General features: G+C 49.8%; 1 protein-coding gene across 28 annotated transcripts in view; it reads right to left on the bottom strand.

Annotated features, from left to right (window-relative positions):
- Window positions 1-16,647, bottom strand: part of ZFP90 (ZFP90 zinc finger protein) — a 221,291-nt gene that overhangs the window by 42,244 nt on the left and 162,400 nt on the right. For 5 of the 28 annotated variants that reach the window (XM_067019790.1, XM_067019794.1, XM_067019792.1 and 2 more), the window contains one exon: window positions 5,882-6,002. The exons of 15 other annotated variants lie outside the window; for them this stretch is intronic. In XM_067019790.1, the coding sequence (XP_066875891.1) occupies window positions 5,882-6,002 (121 nt within the window). Of the gene's footprint in view, window positions 1-5,779; window positions 6,003-6,213; window positions 6,927-7,237; window positions 7,700-15,678; window positions 15,727-16,647 lie in introns of those variants that run through there. 8 more of the 28 variants (XM_067019785.1, XM_067019777.1, XM_067019775.1 and 5 more) reach the window with 8 other exon arrangements.

The following is a 16,647-nucleotide window of genomic DNA, read 5'->3' as shown; positions in this document are numbered from 1 at the left end:
GAGAAGGTGTGGTGGATGTGGGCCCAGGGTCCTGGATCCAGAGGAGACTTCAGAGACAGTGGCCTGCATGAGGGCACAACTGGACCGTCAGCCACACCTCCTGCCTTTCCCAAATGCCACGCTGCCTCTGTTCTGGAGTGAGGGAAGCTCCGAGCTGCACTGGACCCTGCCTACTTCCCTTCTGTTGCTCCCCACATTACACTCCATGGTCCAGCCAAACGAAACATATTTAAGTTCCTGGACCCCACATGCTGTTCCCTTGGCAGGAACACTCCCTGCCACCTCTCATGTCCCAACCCCTTCCCCAGCCTCTGGCTTGGACAGCACTTCCGCCAGGTGCCCCCCACCTCCAAGAACATGTCAGCAGCCCTTCCTATGTGACTCCATATTTTTCCTCCCACTTGATTACATGCATATATTACTTATTTTGTCCATCTCCCCCCACTAGCAGGTGAATGGCCCACAAGCCTGGGTTTAGTGCATGTTTTGCTCACTAATGTATCCCCGGCACCTAGAACAGTACCTGACACTTGGTAGGTGCTCAATAGATATTTGCTGAGTGAAGGATGCACTAGTAAAATTGCCTGGTGACTGAGTTGCTTCCTCCTGTGGTCAGGGAGCTCACTGAGGTTAAGGAGCTGTGAGCCTTGCCTGTCTCTCAACTTCAAGCGCCCAGTACATACTCAGACGTTTGTTGGCTGAATGACCAGTCAGCTTGGCCTTGAGTCTCAGACACCTCACTGCCTCTATAATGAGGGAGGAGCTGCATTCGACCACCGTGGCCATATGAGGAGGCTGTTGCCCACCCACACACCAGCCAGGATAAAAAATCTCCACCCGTGAAGAAGTTCTCACCTTAGAAATTCAGGGCCCTTTCAAGATTCCCCTTCTGCTTTGGGGAAAGTAACAAGCATTAGCTTAAGGACAAATAAAGGGAAGGACATTCTCCCCACAAACAAAGGACGTGACCAAGTACCTAATAAAAAATTGCTGTCTCTTAGCACAGGGCCAGGTGGGAAGCAAGAAGCCAGAAGGGACGGGTCTGGTAAGGAGACTGTTGGGAGAGGGGGATGTTAGAGTCCAGAAGAGACTCAGCTACTTCAAGACACAGAAAAGCTGACTTCTCAGTACTCGGCCACAGTACTGAGATCCCCAGGTAATCCTCATTTAACCCAGCAATTACGCTCCCAGGGATGTACCTAACTGATCTGCCTACGCAGTTTCCCTTGCACAATGGTGTTCACGGCAGCACTAGCTGTAACAGCTAAAAAAATGAAAACTCCTCAAATGCCCATCAACAGCCGAAGTGTGGATGGTCACATGATGGAAACTACAGAAGAATGACAATCGACCACAACTACATCCAGAACTGTGCAAGAATCTCACAATGTGCAGTGAAAGAAGCCAGATCCAAGAGGATATTCTCTATGATTCTTTTACATAAAGTTCAAATATAGGCAAATCAATCCATGGTATTTGAAGTCCAGACAGTGTTTTTCTTGGGGGACCATAACGATGGGGAGGGAAGTGGCATTTGAGGTGCTGATAATGCTGTTGCTTGATATGTGTGCTAGGTACATGGGTGGCTAGGTGTGTGATGTTCATTGAGCTGTATGTACACTTATCATCTGGACATTTTCTTCCACATATGTTATTCTTTTTTTTTTTTTTTTTTTTGCGATACGCGGGCCTCTCACTGTTGTGGCCTCTCCCGTTGCGGAGCACAGGCTCCGGACGCGCAGGCTCAGCGGCCATGGCCCACGGGCCCAGCCGCTCCGCGGCATGTGGGATCCTCCCGGACCGGGGCACAAACCCGTGTTCCCTGCATCGGCAGGCGGACTCCCAACCACTGCGCCACCAGGGAAGCCCCACATATGTTATTCTTCAATAACAGTGGTTCTTTGCATGGAGATCGTTCAGCCTCAGGACCGAAGCCTCCATTGATTTGGGGAGACAGGCCCTTCTGTCCCTCCTCCTCTTCCATCATCCTCCAAATGCTTTGCAGAGCTATCGTTTCCTAGAGACTCATTGCTCATGGCAAGCCATGCTTTACTCACACAGCAGGGAGGTGAGGGCACCCTGCATGGGTAACCTAGGAACAGAGTGCCATGTGAGAAGATGAGAAGAGAGACTAGAGGTTTGAGACCTGCTCCCCGGACACCAGCTAACAGTAATGTACATCGGGCTTTGGCAACCAACCCTACTCGGCTGCTGAGCCAGGAAGGAAGCTGGGTGGGCTGGAAGTCCCAGTTCCCAAATATTCATTCCACAGAGCCAGATTTATTGGGCACCATTGACTCCCCCTGGCCTTACTGCTGACTGCCCCAGTGACCTCACACCAAGTTTCTTACCCTCATTTTACAGCTGAGTGGGAGTTACCATCACCTGCGCGGCAAGGCTCTTATAAGCATAAAAAGTAACTAATATTAGACAGTCAGCTCCACCAGGGCAAGGTCTTAGTTTTGTTCATTGTTTTAGCCGCCATTCTAGAATAGTGCCTGATACATGCAGATGCTAAATTTATGTTTACTGAAAAAATAAAATGTAAATAGAGGGCATAGCCCAGAATGGGAGCTCCAAAACAAAGGGCCATTTTTATATGAGTTGAAATAAGCAAAACCATCTTGAAGTTAACTCCTGCTCAGTCAGATTTATTACTGAACTTTGAAGTTTTCTACCAAAGCTAATGAGGGTTAGCTTTTATCTTACCCAAACGCTGACTAAGGGTGAGTTGAACCTGCGGAGGGGGCCATAATGAAGTACTGGATTTCTTTTACTGTAATTAAGCTGCTTCTCTCAATTGTTCTCCATGAAAGATGTATAGACCACTTTAGGTCACTCACTTTAATCGCTGCACTAATCCCACGAAAGCTCCTTCCTCCCACCTCTCCTTTGTCTTTGCTTCTAGACCACACTTGAAGGCAGACCCCAGACTGTGGGGTTGGGGTGGGGGAACATTCCTGCTCTACCTCCTTCCAGATTAACCTCTCACTCTCGGTCTAGGCAAGCCTGGCTTCACCTGACTCCAGCCCCCATCACTAGGACACTTAAGAGACTGTATTCAAGCTGGTTTCCTCTGCAGGAGTGTTTCTGGAAAACCCTAGGATGAAAAGGAATAAATGACTAAGCGCTCTTGGGGTAGGGGGTTGCTACTGGTGGGATTTGGTGCTCCAACATTCCACTTCTTCATTTCATCCATCTCCTACTTTCTGGTGGTTAAAAAAAAAAATGCCAGGGAACTTGGGAGTCAGAAACTTCCATTCAAGTCACATCTGGTCACTGCAGAGATGAGTTTGGGGAAGCCACAACCACTGAGGTTTCATCTGTAAAATGGGTAGAACTTCACAAGACTGTCATAATTCACACAAATACCGACTGGGACCTACTAAGTACCAGGTCCTGGGCATACACCTAGAGGTAAAAGTCATGCCTGTGACCCTCAAGGAAGCTCACGAGTTTAGCCTAGGGAATTGAATCTGAATTAAACTGTTCCTGTGTTTCTCCGCCTCTAAAACCTCCAGCAGGGCTGGGCTACAGGGTTTCTGAAGTCCCAACTCTGGGATTAAGAGCTCAAGTTGTTTAAATGTACATCACCAGCTTCAAGAGAATGTCAGGAGGATAAAGCAAGCTCAGAGTTGTGCAAATGTTTTGAAGAGGAAAGTGCACATACAAACAAGGTATTAATTATATCAGATAATTTCTTTGAGCTCAACTTCATAGACACCTGTGAAATTCATAACCCAGGGGCGAACAACAAGGGCAACTGTTCCTTAGCTTTAGGGAAACTGTTGTCTGCTTGGCCAAACTTGAGAGTTTATATGTACCCTCAGGACAACCCTTTCAACATGGCTGGATCGAGGCTGGGGCTCCTGTGTATGGAGAATAGGGAGCTGGGGTGGAGGTAGAAAAGAGGTCAGCTGCTGAAGACTAAGGGGAGAAATACCACTATTTTTTGCTGGGGAGTCCCAATTTATTGGGACAAATTGGGCCCAGAAACTTGCTTTTATTTAAAAAGAAGGCAGCATTCCATTTCACAGGAAGACTGCTCTAAGAACTCGGCACGTTGCAGGAAGCTGCACTCAAGGTTAGCCAAGCACATTAACCTACGTTTTGTTTTATAAGCTAGGTGTGCTCCTGGCATGAACCTACCATTTTCACAACCATAAACGAGACATCCGAGAAAGCAGAATTTTCTCAAAAGGCTTAAAATGCCTGACGTCACCGAGAAGCACTTGCCAACCGGACTGTGAAATCGAAAACCTGATCACTGCTTCCCTCCAAGAACCTCAAGCTTAGTGAAGTGACAGTTAATCTGATATTTCTTGCTTCAGTAAGAAAGATAAGGCACAGACAACACTCAGAGCCATAGCCTGCTCTCCCAGACTGTAGTCGGAAAACTTGACAATGAGGGGGAGGGTGTACAGATTTGGCAGAAGTCTGGTTAGCAATAAAGCTTCCTCAGGGAGCCGGAATTGGATTTGGGGCCCTGCCCAAGTTAACATTTTTACAGGATGGCTGAGGTGCAGTTTGTTAGCCAGTCGGCGATAAACCCATGTGCAAGAATTTAAAGTTTATGAGGCATGGCCTCTTAATGCCTCTCCTCAGCTCCCTACAGCCAAGAGTTTAAGGAGCTTGGCCTAGCCTGGGTGTTAATTGTTTTGTCAATATGCCGAGTTATTTGGGGGGAAAAGAAGAAGTAAAGACTTCTACAGAACTCAAGGCCCCCACTCCTCTTTTGGAGAAACAAAGGAGAGCCATTCTGTGCCCTAGGCAGCTCTCCCGCACATTCAAGCTGTGGGAATTTGTACCTGTGGTGAGGGGTATGCTGATGGGGGCATTAGAAAAATGTTAGGTGGCATAGGTTTTTTAATTGTTTTGAAATTTTTAAACTTTAGATCCCCTACCCAGAAAAATGCATACAAGTTCTTAAACAATTTCACAGGTTAAGGATCCTCTGGAATCCCACCCAAGGATCCTGGGACACACCTCTGTTTAAGAACTTGGGTTTGATCCGGTGGAGGAACCCGCACTGTCCTGGATGGAGGGAAAGAGTCCCCCATCAGCCGTCAGCTGCCTGGACCTCATAACACACTGTTTCTGAGAACCCAAGTAAACCACACCCCCTCAAGTTTTTAAACCGTAGAAGAAACTATGAGATCAAAAATGTGCTTTGATCCCGCATCCACTGCCCCTACAGCTCAAGACCTTCTGGCTCCTGGACCCCCACTGCCTCAAGGGCCCTAACATTTCAGTCCCAATACACTGGGGGTCGGGGGGTGTCCCCAGTGCGTGATGGCCCCAGTCCAGGTGTGCCAGGCCCAGTTTCCAGGCAGGCTGCAGGGGAGCGGGCCCTCCGGGAAGGGCAGGGTTAAGAGTGCATTCCAGCTGCCCGGCAAGAAGTGGGGCGGGGGAAGGGAGCGCGAAGAAGAGAAACAGACCTGGTCTGTCAGTCGGAGACACAAAGCACAGTACACAAAGGGGGCCCGAGAGGGGCGAAGGGGGCTGCCCGGGGCACGGCTCATCCCCACACCTGCGCGGGGGTTGCAGGAGGAATGTGGAAGGCGCATTCCTCAGCTGGGGCCAGCAGGGGAGAGCTTCCCACGTCCGGGCTGGGTGAGCGGCTCAGCCGCCGCGCACCCCAAAGGCGGGGGTCCAGGTCGGCCGCCGCAGAGGGGCAAGGAGGGGCTGGACGTCAGAGGACGCTACGCTCTCCGGCCTTTCTCTCCATACGCCCACCCCCATTCCAGCCACGGGGATGCTTTCTCCGCCTCCCACGCACCTGAGGAGGCGCCAGGAGCCCCCTGCCGCAGCCGGGACACCGCCAACGCAGCCCCCGCCTCGAAGTTCCGCCAGGCGGGCCCCCGTGGGGGTGGTGTCTTACCATTCCCCCGCGCCCGGCCCGGCTCCAGCTCCGCGCCTCGCGCCTCCAAGGTCACTTCAGCTTCCCCGAAGCCGGCCCGGCACGGCTCGGAGGCCGCGCGCGGCAGCCAGTAAACCTGCGCCTAAGGGAAGAGGCGGAAAGAGCGAGGCTGGGTCACAGGCGTGCCCGGCCCTGCATACCCATCCCGGGGAGTCCTCACAGGCTTTCCCGGACAAACTTGGCCCCAGGCAGCCCAGTTCGGCTCTCTCCCCGACGCCACCGCCGCGTGCGGACCCCGCCCGCCCGCCCTCTGAGGAACGTCCCGGCAGGGGTCAGGGCAAGGCAAAGAGTACCTGGAGTAGGAGGAAGAAGCGGAGGAGGAGGGATGCCAGAGGCCCACTATGGAGCCCCATGGCTGGAGAGAGGGGTGAAAAGCTGCCGCGACGGCGGACTGGTGCTCCGCTAAGCTCAGCGCGTCCCTTTGAGAACCGCGGCTCGCGGGAGCCAGCGGGAGTGGGGGGGGCCAGGTGAGCGCAGGTAGGTGCTGATTGGTCCAGCGCCGCAAGGTCCCGCCTCCTCGCAGGTGGGGCCGGGGCTGGCTCTGTGGAGGCACCCCCAAGCCCCCCCCCCCCCAGTATCCTCTCCCGCGCCCCTCCTGCGTTCTCTCGGGTTTTCTGGAGTTGCTCCCGGCAGAGACCCAAGCCCTGTCTCGCAGATTCTGGGTTCGGGGGGAAAAAAAAAAAAGGCAACCCACACTCCGCCGCACACGAAGAAAACTGTTTCTGTGCCTTGTGGAAAAGAAAGTGGAGATGCATCTGAACCCGACTGGAAACAAAGGCGCCCCATTCATGCTCCCCCGAGGCTCTCTGTTATCCAAGGCTTTGATGGAGGCCGGGTGTGTCCGCCCCACACCCGGCTACAGCGGGGGGCGGGCGGGTACCTCCTGCCTCTTTCCCTACCTCCCACATCAGCCTGCCCCCAGGACTCCGAGTGTTTAAAACTGGCAGTGAGGTCCCGAGGGACCGTGTTACAGAATCTGCTACAACTTGCGGAAAACTCATTACTTCCCTGGCACAGCCGAACAAAAGGAGGCTGGGAGAGAAGATCCCAGAGTTCGAAGCTGTGGTGACGCCAAAAGGTGCTAGGTAGAGGGGTGGTTATTAGCCCCATCACCTCCAGCAAGCTTCCCACCCCCCACGTAGGATATAAATAATTAACAATTTCTCAAATTTTGTAAAATGCAAATAAAGGCATTTTAAAAATCGCGACTGTTTTTACTGGCCTAAAATACCTACCATAATCTAAGTAAAAACTGCTGGCTGCGAGAAGCAGCCTTCCAGTGAGTCTCCCTACGAAGCAGCTCTTCTGTATCTTTACTGGGGGACATGCGACGGAGCTGGGATTCGTTCCTCTACTTCATACCCGAAGTGCTTTATCCGTGGCGGCACGCAAGTGGGCCCCGGGCCCTGAAACGGTCCTGAAACTCAGTCGCTCCACACTGCACGCCCTCTTCCCACTGAGCTGAGTTTTCCCAGCCAGTCACAACCTCCTGTTCCCTGAGGCCTCCCCACCTTCCCTTGTTGTCTTGAGAATCTCAGGCTGACTCCTCAACACTTTCCTTCCTCCTACCCATCTCAGATTTAGGGGTTTGAGGAGGAGACTAGAGTCTCTAATTATAGATTTTTTGGCTCCCAAGGGCTAGCCTGGAAGCCTGCCTGTCCTTCCCACCACCAGGCCTGCGGCTAAGAGGACAGTTTGCGTTGCGACCGTGCGAGTCCTCTCTCTAGCCGACCATGGGCTCTGGGGCCGCACCGCCTGCGTTCAAACCCGGATTCCATCACTTATTAGCGCTGTGACCTCAGGCTAGCGAAATAACCCCTCTGAGTCTCAGTTCCGCATGCATCTAGTGGGGCTCTTATGATATCTGCCCTCTATAAAGTACTAGGATTGAATGAATTAATACATATAGAAGAGGATTAAATTAGCACGTTTAAAACACTAACCTCAGCACTTGGCACAGAGCAAGTGCCCAAATGTTGCCTGGTATTATTGCTTTAGGATCTAGCTTATTTGTTCTCCGCCTCACGAGCCGTTTCTTTCCTCTATAGCACCCTCACGTTCCCCAAACTAAGAGAATGAGAAACGCTGTAATCCTTCAATTTCACGGCTGATGGTAAAGCGAGCAATTGGCATCTGGTATCAGGGGAGCGCTGCATTATGCCGCCTGTGGTCCCAGCAGCTGGGGGTTGGGGATGCACGACGCGCATAAGCCCGAGGCCGCTGGCTGAGCTCCAACCCCCTCTCCTCGCTCTCCCACAGGGGGCGCTTTCCGTGCCCGAGGGGAGGTTAGATACCTGCGCAGAGGCTTTTCGAGGCTGCGCAGGCCCCAGACAGTACCTGGGGGCCCCGCCTATCCTCGCCTCGCAGGTTCCTTTGAGCCCTCCGGGAACCAGATGCAGCCATTAGGCGGACAGTTAAACATCAACGTGCGTCGGGATACAGGTCCTAATTAAGTAAACACCCGGCTGGAGGGCAGTTGAGCACGCTCATTTCTGCCTCCTTCCAGGGCACTCAGCATTCCGGGCGGGGGCTGGGAGGGGAGAGGAGAAATTGAGAGTCAGCTCTTCTGCCTGCACCTTGGACCACACTGCTGTCTTCTCTGCAGCTCCCTTAGTCGGTCGGCCGTTCATTCATTCATTTAAGAGATATTTGCTGATAGCCTGTTGTGTGCCAAGCACTGGAGATACAACAGTGAACGAAGCAAACATCCCTGCATGCTTGGACCTTCCATCACAGAGTGTGAGGGTTCAAGGAAACTAAATAAGTAACTGTATAGTATGTTAGATAATATGTACTATGCAGAAGAACAGAGTGGGAAGTGCCAATTCATGGAACAGAAGGTAGGGCTGGAAATTGTAAACATAATCTAGAAGGTGTTTAGGTCAGGGTCTAGTGGTAGACAGACTCCAGCTCGGATGGTTCTAGTCTTAGTGAAGGGACTAGAGGACTGGGCAGGGTTCAGGAACCAACAGGGGTGTAGAAGGTCCGGAGGTCAGCAGCAAGCAGAAAAGCAGTTACAGCTTGGAGGACTGGAGGGCAAAGGGAGGAAATGGTATCATTGGGAGTGGGGGGTTGGAGGGGAGGGGGGAGCTGGAGAGCTGAAGCGGAGGACCACCCCTCCCCAATGCAGCTGTGGTCCAGGAGGGACAGGCCACTGCCCAGAGCAGAGCAGGGAGGATGTGGGGGGAAAATAACTCAACATCTCTCTCCTTTCACCCTTCATCTTCGGGCATTGCCTGCCATGGACCAAACCCACCCAGAAGCCTGAGGGCAGGAAAGCCCAGGTGGTGGTGTCTGTAGGGGTCATCTTCCCAGGCACAGGGCAGAGAGGAGAAAGGCAGAAAATGGAGGAAGGGCTGATGAGCATCGGGGAAAGCCCAGAGGCCTCCTTGAGAAATGAATAAAACCTGAAGGAAGTGAGGGAGAAAATTACATTAAGCATATCTGAAGAAAGAGTATTCCAAGCAGGAAATGAGTCAGATTTGGGAGGGTGAGGTACAAGTCTTGTACAGCCTCATAGGCTATTGTAAAAACTTTGCCTTTTACTCTGAGCAGGAGGGGAGGAAGGCACTGGAGGCTGTAAGTAGAGGAGTGGTGTTGAGAAGACTACAGGAGATGAGGGCAGCAACAGTGAGGTCAGCTGGGATTCCACTGCAATAAGCCAGGCAAAAACTGAAATGGCTTGGTTCAGGGTGGTCATTGTGGAAGGGGTAAGAAATGATCAGATTAAAACAAACAAAATGAAAAGTGTTGGTGACGATGTGCAGACATTGAAACACTTGTGCACTGTCAGTGGGAATGTCAACTGGTACAGCCACTATGGAAAATAGTAAAACAGCTACTAAAAAAAATTAAAAATAGAATTGCCATATGACCCAGCAATTCCACTTCTAGGTATATACCCAAAAGAACTGAGTGTAGGGACTCTAACAGATACTTGTATAATACATCTATGTTCATAGCAGCATTATTCACAACAGTCAAGAGGTGGAAGCAACCCAAGTGTCCATTGACAAATGAATGGATTAAAAAAATGCTTAATAGGTACAGAGTTTCAGTTTTGCAAGATGGAAAGAGTTCTGTGCACGGGTGATGGTGATGGTTGCACAAAAATGTGAATGTACTTTATGCCACTGAACTGTATGTTATGTGGACTTTACCACAATTTTTAAAAGTTACTTTAAAAAAGTGATCAGACTCTGGGTACATTTTGAAGGTATTGCCAACGAGATCAGCTAAAGGATTGGATGGGGGTGTGAGACAGAGCAGGTCAAGGATGACGCCAGGGTTTGGGCCTGAGCAACCAGCAGGATGGCAATACCATTTCCTGACATGGGTAAGGCACATGTAGTGGACACTGTCAGGGCACTGCTCAGATCCCCTGGGATCCCTTTGTTGGTTTCTGAACTCCCCTTGTTTGGCTTCTGTGTGCCGATTCTCCCAGCAGCCTGTACATGTGAAGGGCCAGAGGCTTGCCCTTCAGCTACTGGGGTCCCTTTGCCCTTGCAAGGAAGTACCCAGGAGTTCACTTTCCCAGCCCTTAGCCAATGACCAAGTGGTGCTGGAATGTGGAAGCTGAGCGCCGGCCTGCCTCCCCCCAGATTCCCAGGGGTAACTTACATCCAGCATCCCCTGCTGGATCAGGCTGAAGCTACCCTCCAGGGACTTGGTCTGAAATCACACCCTTACTTGGCTTCTTGCCCTCTTTATCTTGCTTCTCCACTCCCTCACCAGTTCCTCCTGGGAGCCCTTCCAAATTTAATAAGTCACTCAGGTACATGAATCCTTGTCTTAGGGTTAGCTTCTTGGAATCTCATTGCAGGTAGAGCAAGTTTGGGATTAGGGGAAGATCAGGACTTCAAAGTGGGGCATGTTCAGAGATGCCCAGCAGTGGCATGTTGAGGAGGCTGTGGTTGGAGACACGGGTCCAGGGAAGGCGTCCTGCCTGGGATATACCTTTGTCACAATGGAAAAGCATCTATTTGTGGAGAAAGACGTGCCCAGGGAGAACCCTGAGCCTCTGGGGGCCTTCCCATCTCCGCCAGAGCATGGCCTTTTTCAACACAAATGTTCGTCGCGTCCCTGATGCCTTCCACCCAGACAGGGCTGGGACTCTTTCACTCATTTTACTCTTTCAGAAAGAAGTGTACCTTCCCTGTGCTTCTTGTCTGCATTTCACATTTAAACACGTGCTACTTACTGTCTTGTGGGATCTCTGGCATTGTTACTTTCATCTGAGTGTCCTTCTGTCTCACTCGCCAGTACCTCTCTTTTTTTTTTTTTTTCCACGGGCCCAGCCGCTCCGCGGCATGTGGGATCCTCCCGGACCGGGGCACGAACCCGCGTCCCCTGCATCGGGAGGCGGACTCTCAACCACTGCACCACCAGGGAAGCCCTTGCCAGTACCTCTTTACCCCTCCTTGAAAGCTCCTGGGGTCGGGGATCAGGATGAGCAGAATATCACCTCTGCAGATTTCCCCACAGCACCCCACTAGCCAAAGGCCTGTGGCATTTAAGTTAGGCTTGGCAGACCTATGTCTGAATCTTGCCTCTGAAAACGACTGCCTGGGTGATCTGGGGTGAGCTATTTAATCTCTCAAAGTCCTCTGGAATGAGTAATTCCTATTTGGTGAGTGATGGTGAGAATTATCCCAAACTGAACTGACCTTCCTCTGCAAATCTGCTCCTCCCACAATCTTTCCATCTCAGCCAAAGGCAACTGCATCCTTCCAGTGGCTCAGCCTGAGCCGTCTTTCACTCTCTGACTCATCTGCTACCACTTGCTCACTTTTTCAGCGCTGGCCTCCCTGTGGTTCTCCGAACACACCAAGTGTGGGCCTTTGCACAGTGTTTCCCTCTGCCTGGATCCCCCTTGCCCAGATGTCCACCCGCCTTTCTCCCTCACTCCTTCAGATCTCTGCTCAAATGTGGCCCCTCTGAGAGGCCTTCCCTGACCTCCCTACATAGAGAGCCCTCTCTCATCACCCTCTTTCCCCTGCTTTATTTTTTTTTCATAGCACTCATAGCACTTAATAGCACTAATCTATTAGTACACACACACACACACACACACACACACACACATATATATATTTTTTTTGGTGGGGGGAGGAAGGCAACATACAGTAATGATTAAAAGCAAGGACTCTGGAGTCACACTGTCTGGCTTTGAATCATTAATGCAGCTCTTCCAAGCTGTGAGACCTTGGCCAAATGACTTTCAACTCCTTTGTGCCTCAGTATCCTCATCTGTAAAATGGGATAAGCATAACAGTACCTTCCTCATAGGTTATGGGTTAATATTTGTAAAGCACTTTGGAACATAGTAAACCTAAGTATTCATTAAATTGTATTTATTGTCGCTCGCCCCTCACTGAGTGTAACCTCCCTGAGAGGCAGGGATTTTTGTCTGCTTTGTTCATTGCTGTACCCCCAGTACACAGAACAGCCTGGCATAAAATAGATACTGAAATATGTATTGACTGAGTGAAATCAAGAAGATAATAACTGTTAAGCATCTGGCAGGGTGCTAGAAGCAGAGTAGACACAAAATCAATGTGGGTTCCCTGACCCATCTCACAGAGCTGATGTGGAATCCTATGAGCTAATAGGCAGGAAAAGTGTTTTGCCAAGTGTCCTACAAATAATACAAGTCACAATAAAATGAACTACTAGCACACTCTGGATTCAGACTCTGAGTATTTTCATGCATGATCTCACTCTCATCCTCTCAACTCTACACGCTAGTTCCCTTTTCACAGATGAGGAAACTGAGGTTAAATCCCTTGCCCAAGGCCACTCTGCTAGGACAGAGGCAAAGCCACAGTGCAACCCAGCTGTCTCACTGCGAAACTCATTGCCTGAATCAGTTTCCAACCTACTAATCATCAATGTTTGCTGGAAGAATGAATTTGGGAAGCAGGTCTTTGGTATATTAGGAAGAATTCCACAATATGCGATCTTTTAAGAACCTCTTAAAATAAACATATTTGCCTCTGGTCCAAGGTTAAATTCTGGGTCCTCCAAGAAATATTTAGAAAGAGCTTTTCTGCCCATTTTTGGTAGCAAAATTCCCAGAGCTCTACTCCCACATAGCACACTTACAGGGTTATGTCCCAAAGACAAGCGGGTGCTTCCCGATCTCTTCTAGGAAGTATCCTTAAAACTGGGTGCGGCCCTATTTCCTGCTCCTCCCCTCCCCTGCCCAGTGCCCCTACAAATGCTTCCACAGTCTTACTTCTTTATGTCTGTTCCTGAGCTTTCTGGGACCCTCCTTTCTGCCCAGTGATGTCTCTGGCCAGCTTTCCCATCTATCACTTCTGAATCCTTAAAGGTGCTGAGGCAGCTGATCCCCAAAGAGAAACCTGATCCACATACCTTCCCTTTCCTTGAACCTTGGGCAGGGCTCCACTGCACCGGTGAATTTTTGCCAAGGCCTGAGCTGTCACTTTCCAGAGATAAGAGGCTAAGCATTTATGTATGTGTATACATTGAAGGCACAGACTCGATTAATCAATAAGCACTCACAAAGCCCTGAATCCCTGTGGTTGGCTAAGGTCTAGAGACTTTGAGAACTGTAGGGCTCAAAAAGACCTTAAAGAAAATAATAACAACAAAATAATAATAATCTGTCCTCAGAGACATTCTTCATCCTTCCCCTGAAAGGCAGGGGTGATCTCTCCAGATGAGGTTTCCCAGGCTCACTTGAGAGATGACTTCCTGCTGGGTTCAGCCAATGGAAGGCACTAGTGGGAGACTGGAGGGTGGGACAAAGGGAAAAGCCGGGGTATGCCTCCTCCTTCAGCTGTTTTGATAATGGCTATGTTTAATCTACAGCTACAGCTCCTGCTGTCGGTCCAGGTTCTGCCAGACTCTGGGCTCTGGAAACACCACCATTTCCCTCTCTTTCTCCTGCTAAGGGGTGGATGACTTCTTGCTGCCTAAGCTCTAGGTCGTACCACTGTCCCCTGTTAGGCTTCTTAGCCTCTCCATCACCTCTGCGTTAAGTTCCCTCTGCTTTAAATACTCCCAGTGGTTTGTCTTCCTGACTGGACCTTGACTGACAGAACAGTTAAAACTTACCCAGTACTTACTATGGGATAGACACTGTTCTAAGCGCATTGTGTAAATTAACTTATTTAATTCTACCATCTGAGGAATGATTATATTTTACAGATGAGAAAAGTGAAGCACAGAGAGTCTGATCTACCCTAGTGAGATACCAAATCTGGATACGTATCAAAAATTAACTGCCAGGAAGCTAAGTAAAAATAGAGGAGGTGATGGACGCCGTCCTGGCCCTACTGAGTCGGACTCACCAGTCCATGAGGCCCAGGAATCTGGAGATTTAATAAGCTCCCTAGGTGATTCTGATTCAACTAACCCAGCACCCCTCCATGAACTGGTAGTCAGGAAACCCTGACCTCATTTTGGCGATGAGGACAGTAAGATCCAGATCAGTTGTACAGCAAGCTCTGTGGCAGACAAAAACACCGCCAAGGACAGTGCTTTCTGCTACTTCCACTGCCTTCTCCTTCAAGGTCACATGGCTGGTTCTGATGTTCGGACTTGCCCTCCCCAGGAGCCATCTGAAGGTATTTCTTATTAGAAATGTTTTGGAAAATTCAGTATATAGACAGATGTGTAGGGCTTCCCTGGTGGTGCAGTGGTTAAGAATCCACCTGCCAATTCAGGGGACATGGGTTCGAGCCCTGGTCCAGGAAGATCCCACATGCCGCGGAGCAACTAAGCCTGCGTGCCACGACTACTGAGCCTGCGAGTAGAACCCGCGAGCCACAACTACTGAGCCCGTGTACACAACTCCTGAGGCCCACGTGCCTAGAGTCTGTGCACCACAACAAGAGAAGCCACCACAATGAGAAACCTGTGCACCCAACGAAGAGTAGCCCCCACTCACTACAACTAGAGAAAGCCTGCACGCAGCAACGAAGACTCAACGCGGCCAAAAATAAATAAATAAATAAGAGGGTTAACATAAATTATAAAACAAAACAAAACAAAACCAAAAAACACAGATGTGTATGCAGAATTGCTGAGTAGTGATCAGTATTTGGGAAAAGGAAAAGGGAGGCAATTTAATCCACCTCATCTCTTATTTGCAGTCCTTTCTGAATAATTTCAGAGAGATAGTTAACCCTCCCCTCATTCTACCTTCCCCATTCTGACCAAGACTGTGGTCAGGCCAACAATCTATATTTTTCAACAGGGGCCCAAGGTGATCTGCCAATTTGGAAAATACAATCAAAATCCAAAATGTGGGCTTCCCTGGTGGCGCAGTGGTTGAGAATCCGCCTGCCGATGCAGGGGACACGGGTTCGTGCCCTGGTCCGGGAAGATCCCACATGCCGCGGAGCAGCTAGGCCCATGAGCCATGGCCGCTGGGCCTGCGCGTCCGGAGCCTGTGCTCCGCAACGGGAGAGGCCACAACAGTGAGAGGTCCGCATAACGCAAAAAAAAAAAAAAAAAAAAAAATCCAAAATGTTCAGAATCTGAATGGACTTCTGTCGTTGCCTTTCCCCCCACGCCACTGCTGTATTCCCAGCACCAACAAACAGTGCCTGGTACACAGTAGGTGCTTAATAAATATTTACTGAGTGAAATAACAGTAATAATTATTCTTGCGTTGTGAAAATATTTTCTGTACAGTTATTCACTGATCCTCACGATGGACAGAACAGATATCAGAGTCCTCATTTTACAGAAAATGAAACTGAGTTCAGAGAGATTAGGTGACTTACCAGGTCACACAGCTAATGAGAAGTGTCAGAAGCTCTCTCCGTGAAACTCTTCCCTCCCAGATGATGGTGGTAAGAAGGAACACAGGTGGAAGCATGTAAATATGAATGCAGAATAAATGACCAAAATAGAGGTCAAATTAACTCGATAAGGATAAGAAATTCTAGCATTTATCACTGGAGGAGGAGATTAGAGATTCAAAGATTCCAGGGGATACACAAGTCCCTCTATCTCTGGACTCTTAACTTTACCGTCATTAAATTCAAGCAATCCTTGCTTGCCTGCTATATCGGTAATAGTAATCCCCCTCTCATCCTTTATGGTTAAATGCTAAGTGCTTTGTACAACTTATACCACTTAACCTTATCATCTCTCTCCTGAACTACTGCAGCAGCTTTCCTTCGTCGCCCTCCAATCTGTTTTCCCCACATTTACAACTGCCAAGTCTGATCGCTTTGGATCTCTGATTAAAATCCCTAAATGCCTCCCCACGCTGCTCTCTCAAGGTCCTGCTTGGTCTAGGCCCCACCTACCTCCCCGTTCATTACATTCAAGAAATATTTATTGAGGGCCTACTACATGTCAGATGCTATTCTGAGCATTGAGAATGCAATGGTGACGTGTCAGATGCTATTCTGAGCACTGAGAATGTAATGGTGAATCAAATAGACAAGATCCTTGATATCATGGACTTTGTAATAAAAACGTAGAGAAGTAAACAAGATAATTACAGACTATTGAAAGTGCTAAGAAGGAAAAAAAAATAAAGCAATAAGATAGTTACCGGGGAAGCCCATTTTAAAAAAAAAATTAATTCATTTTTGGCTGCGTTGGGTCTCCATTGCTGTTCCCGGGCTTTCTCTAGTTGCGGTGAGCAGGGACTACTCTTCTTTGCGGTGCGCGGACTTCTCATTGTGGTGGCTTCTCTTGTTGTGGAGCACGGGCTCTAGGCGCGCGGGCTTCAGTAGTTG

Source organism: Kogia breviceps, chromosome 18 (assembly GCF_026419965.1).
Source record: "Kogia breviceps isolate mKogBre1 chromosome 18, mKogBre1 haplotype 1, whole genome shotgun sequence".
Taxonomy (NCBI): domain Eukaryota; kingdom Metazoa; phylum Chordata; class Mammalia; order Artiodactyla; family Physeteridae; genus Kogia; species Kogia breviceps.
Note: the sequence above shows the minus strand (reverse complement) of the source record. Positions and strands in the feature narration are given on the sequence as shown.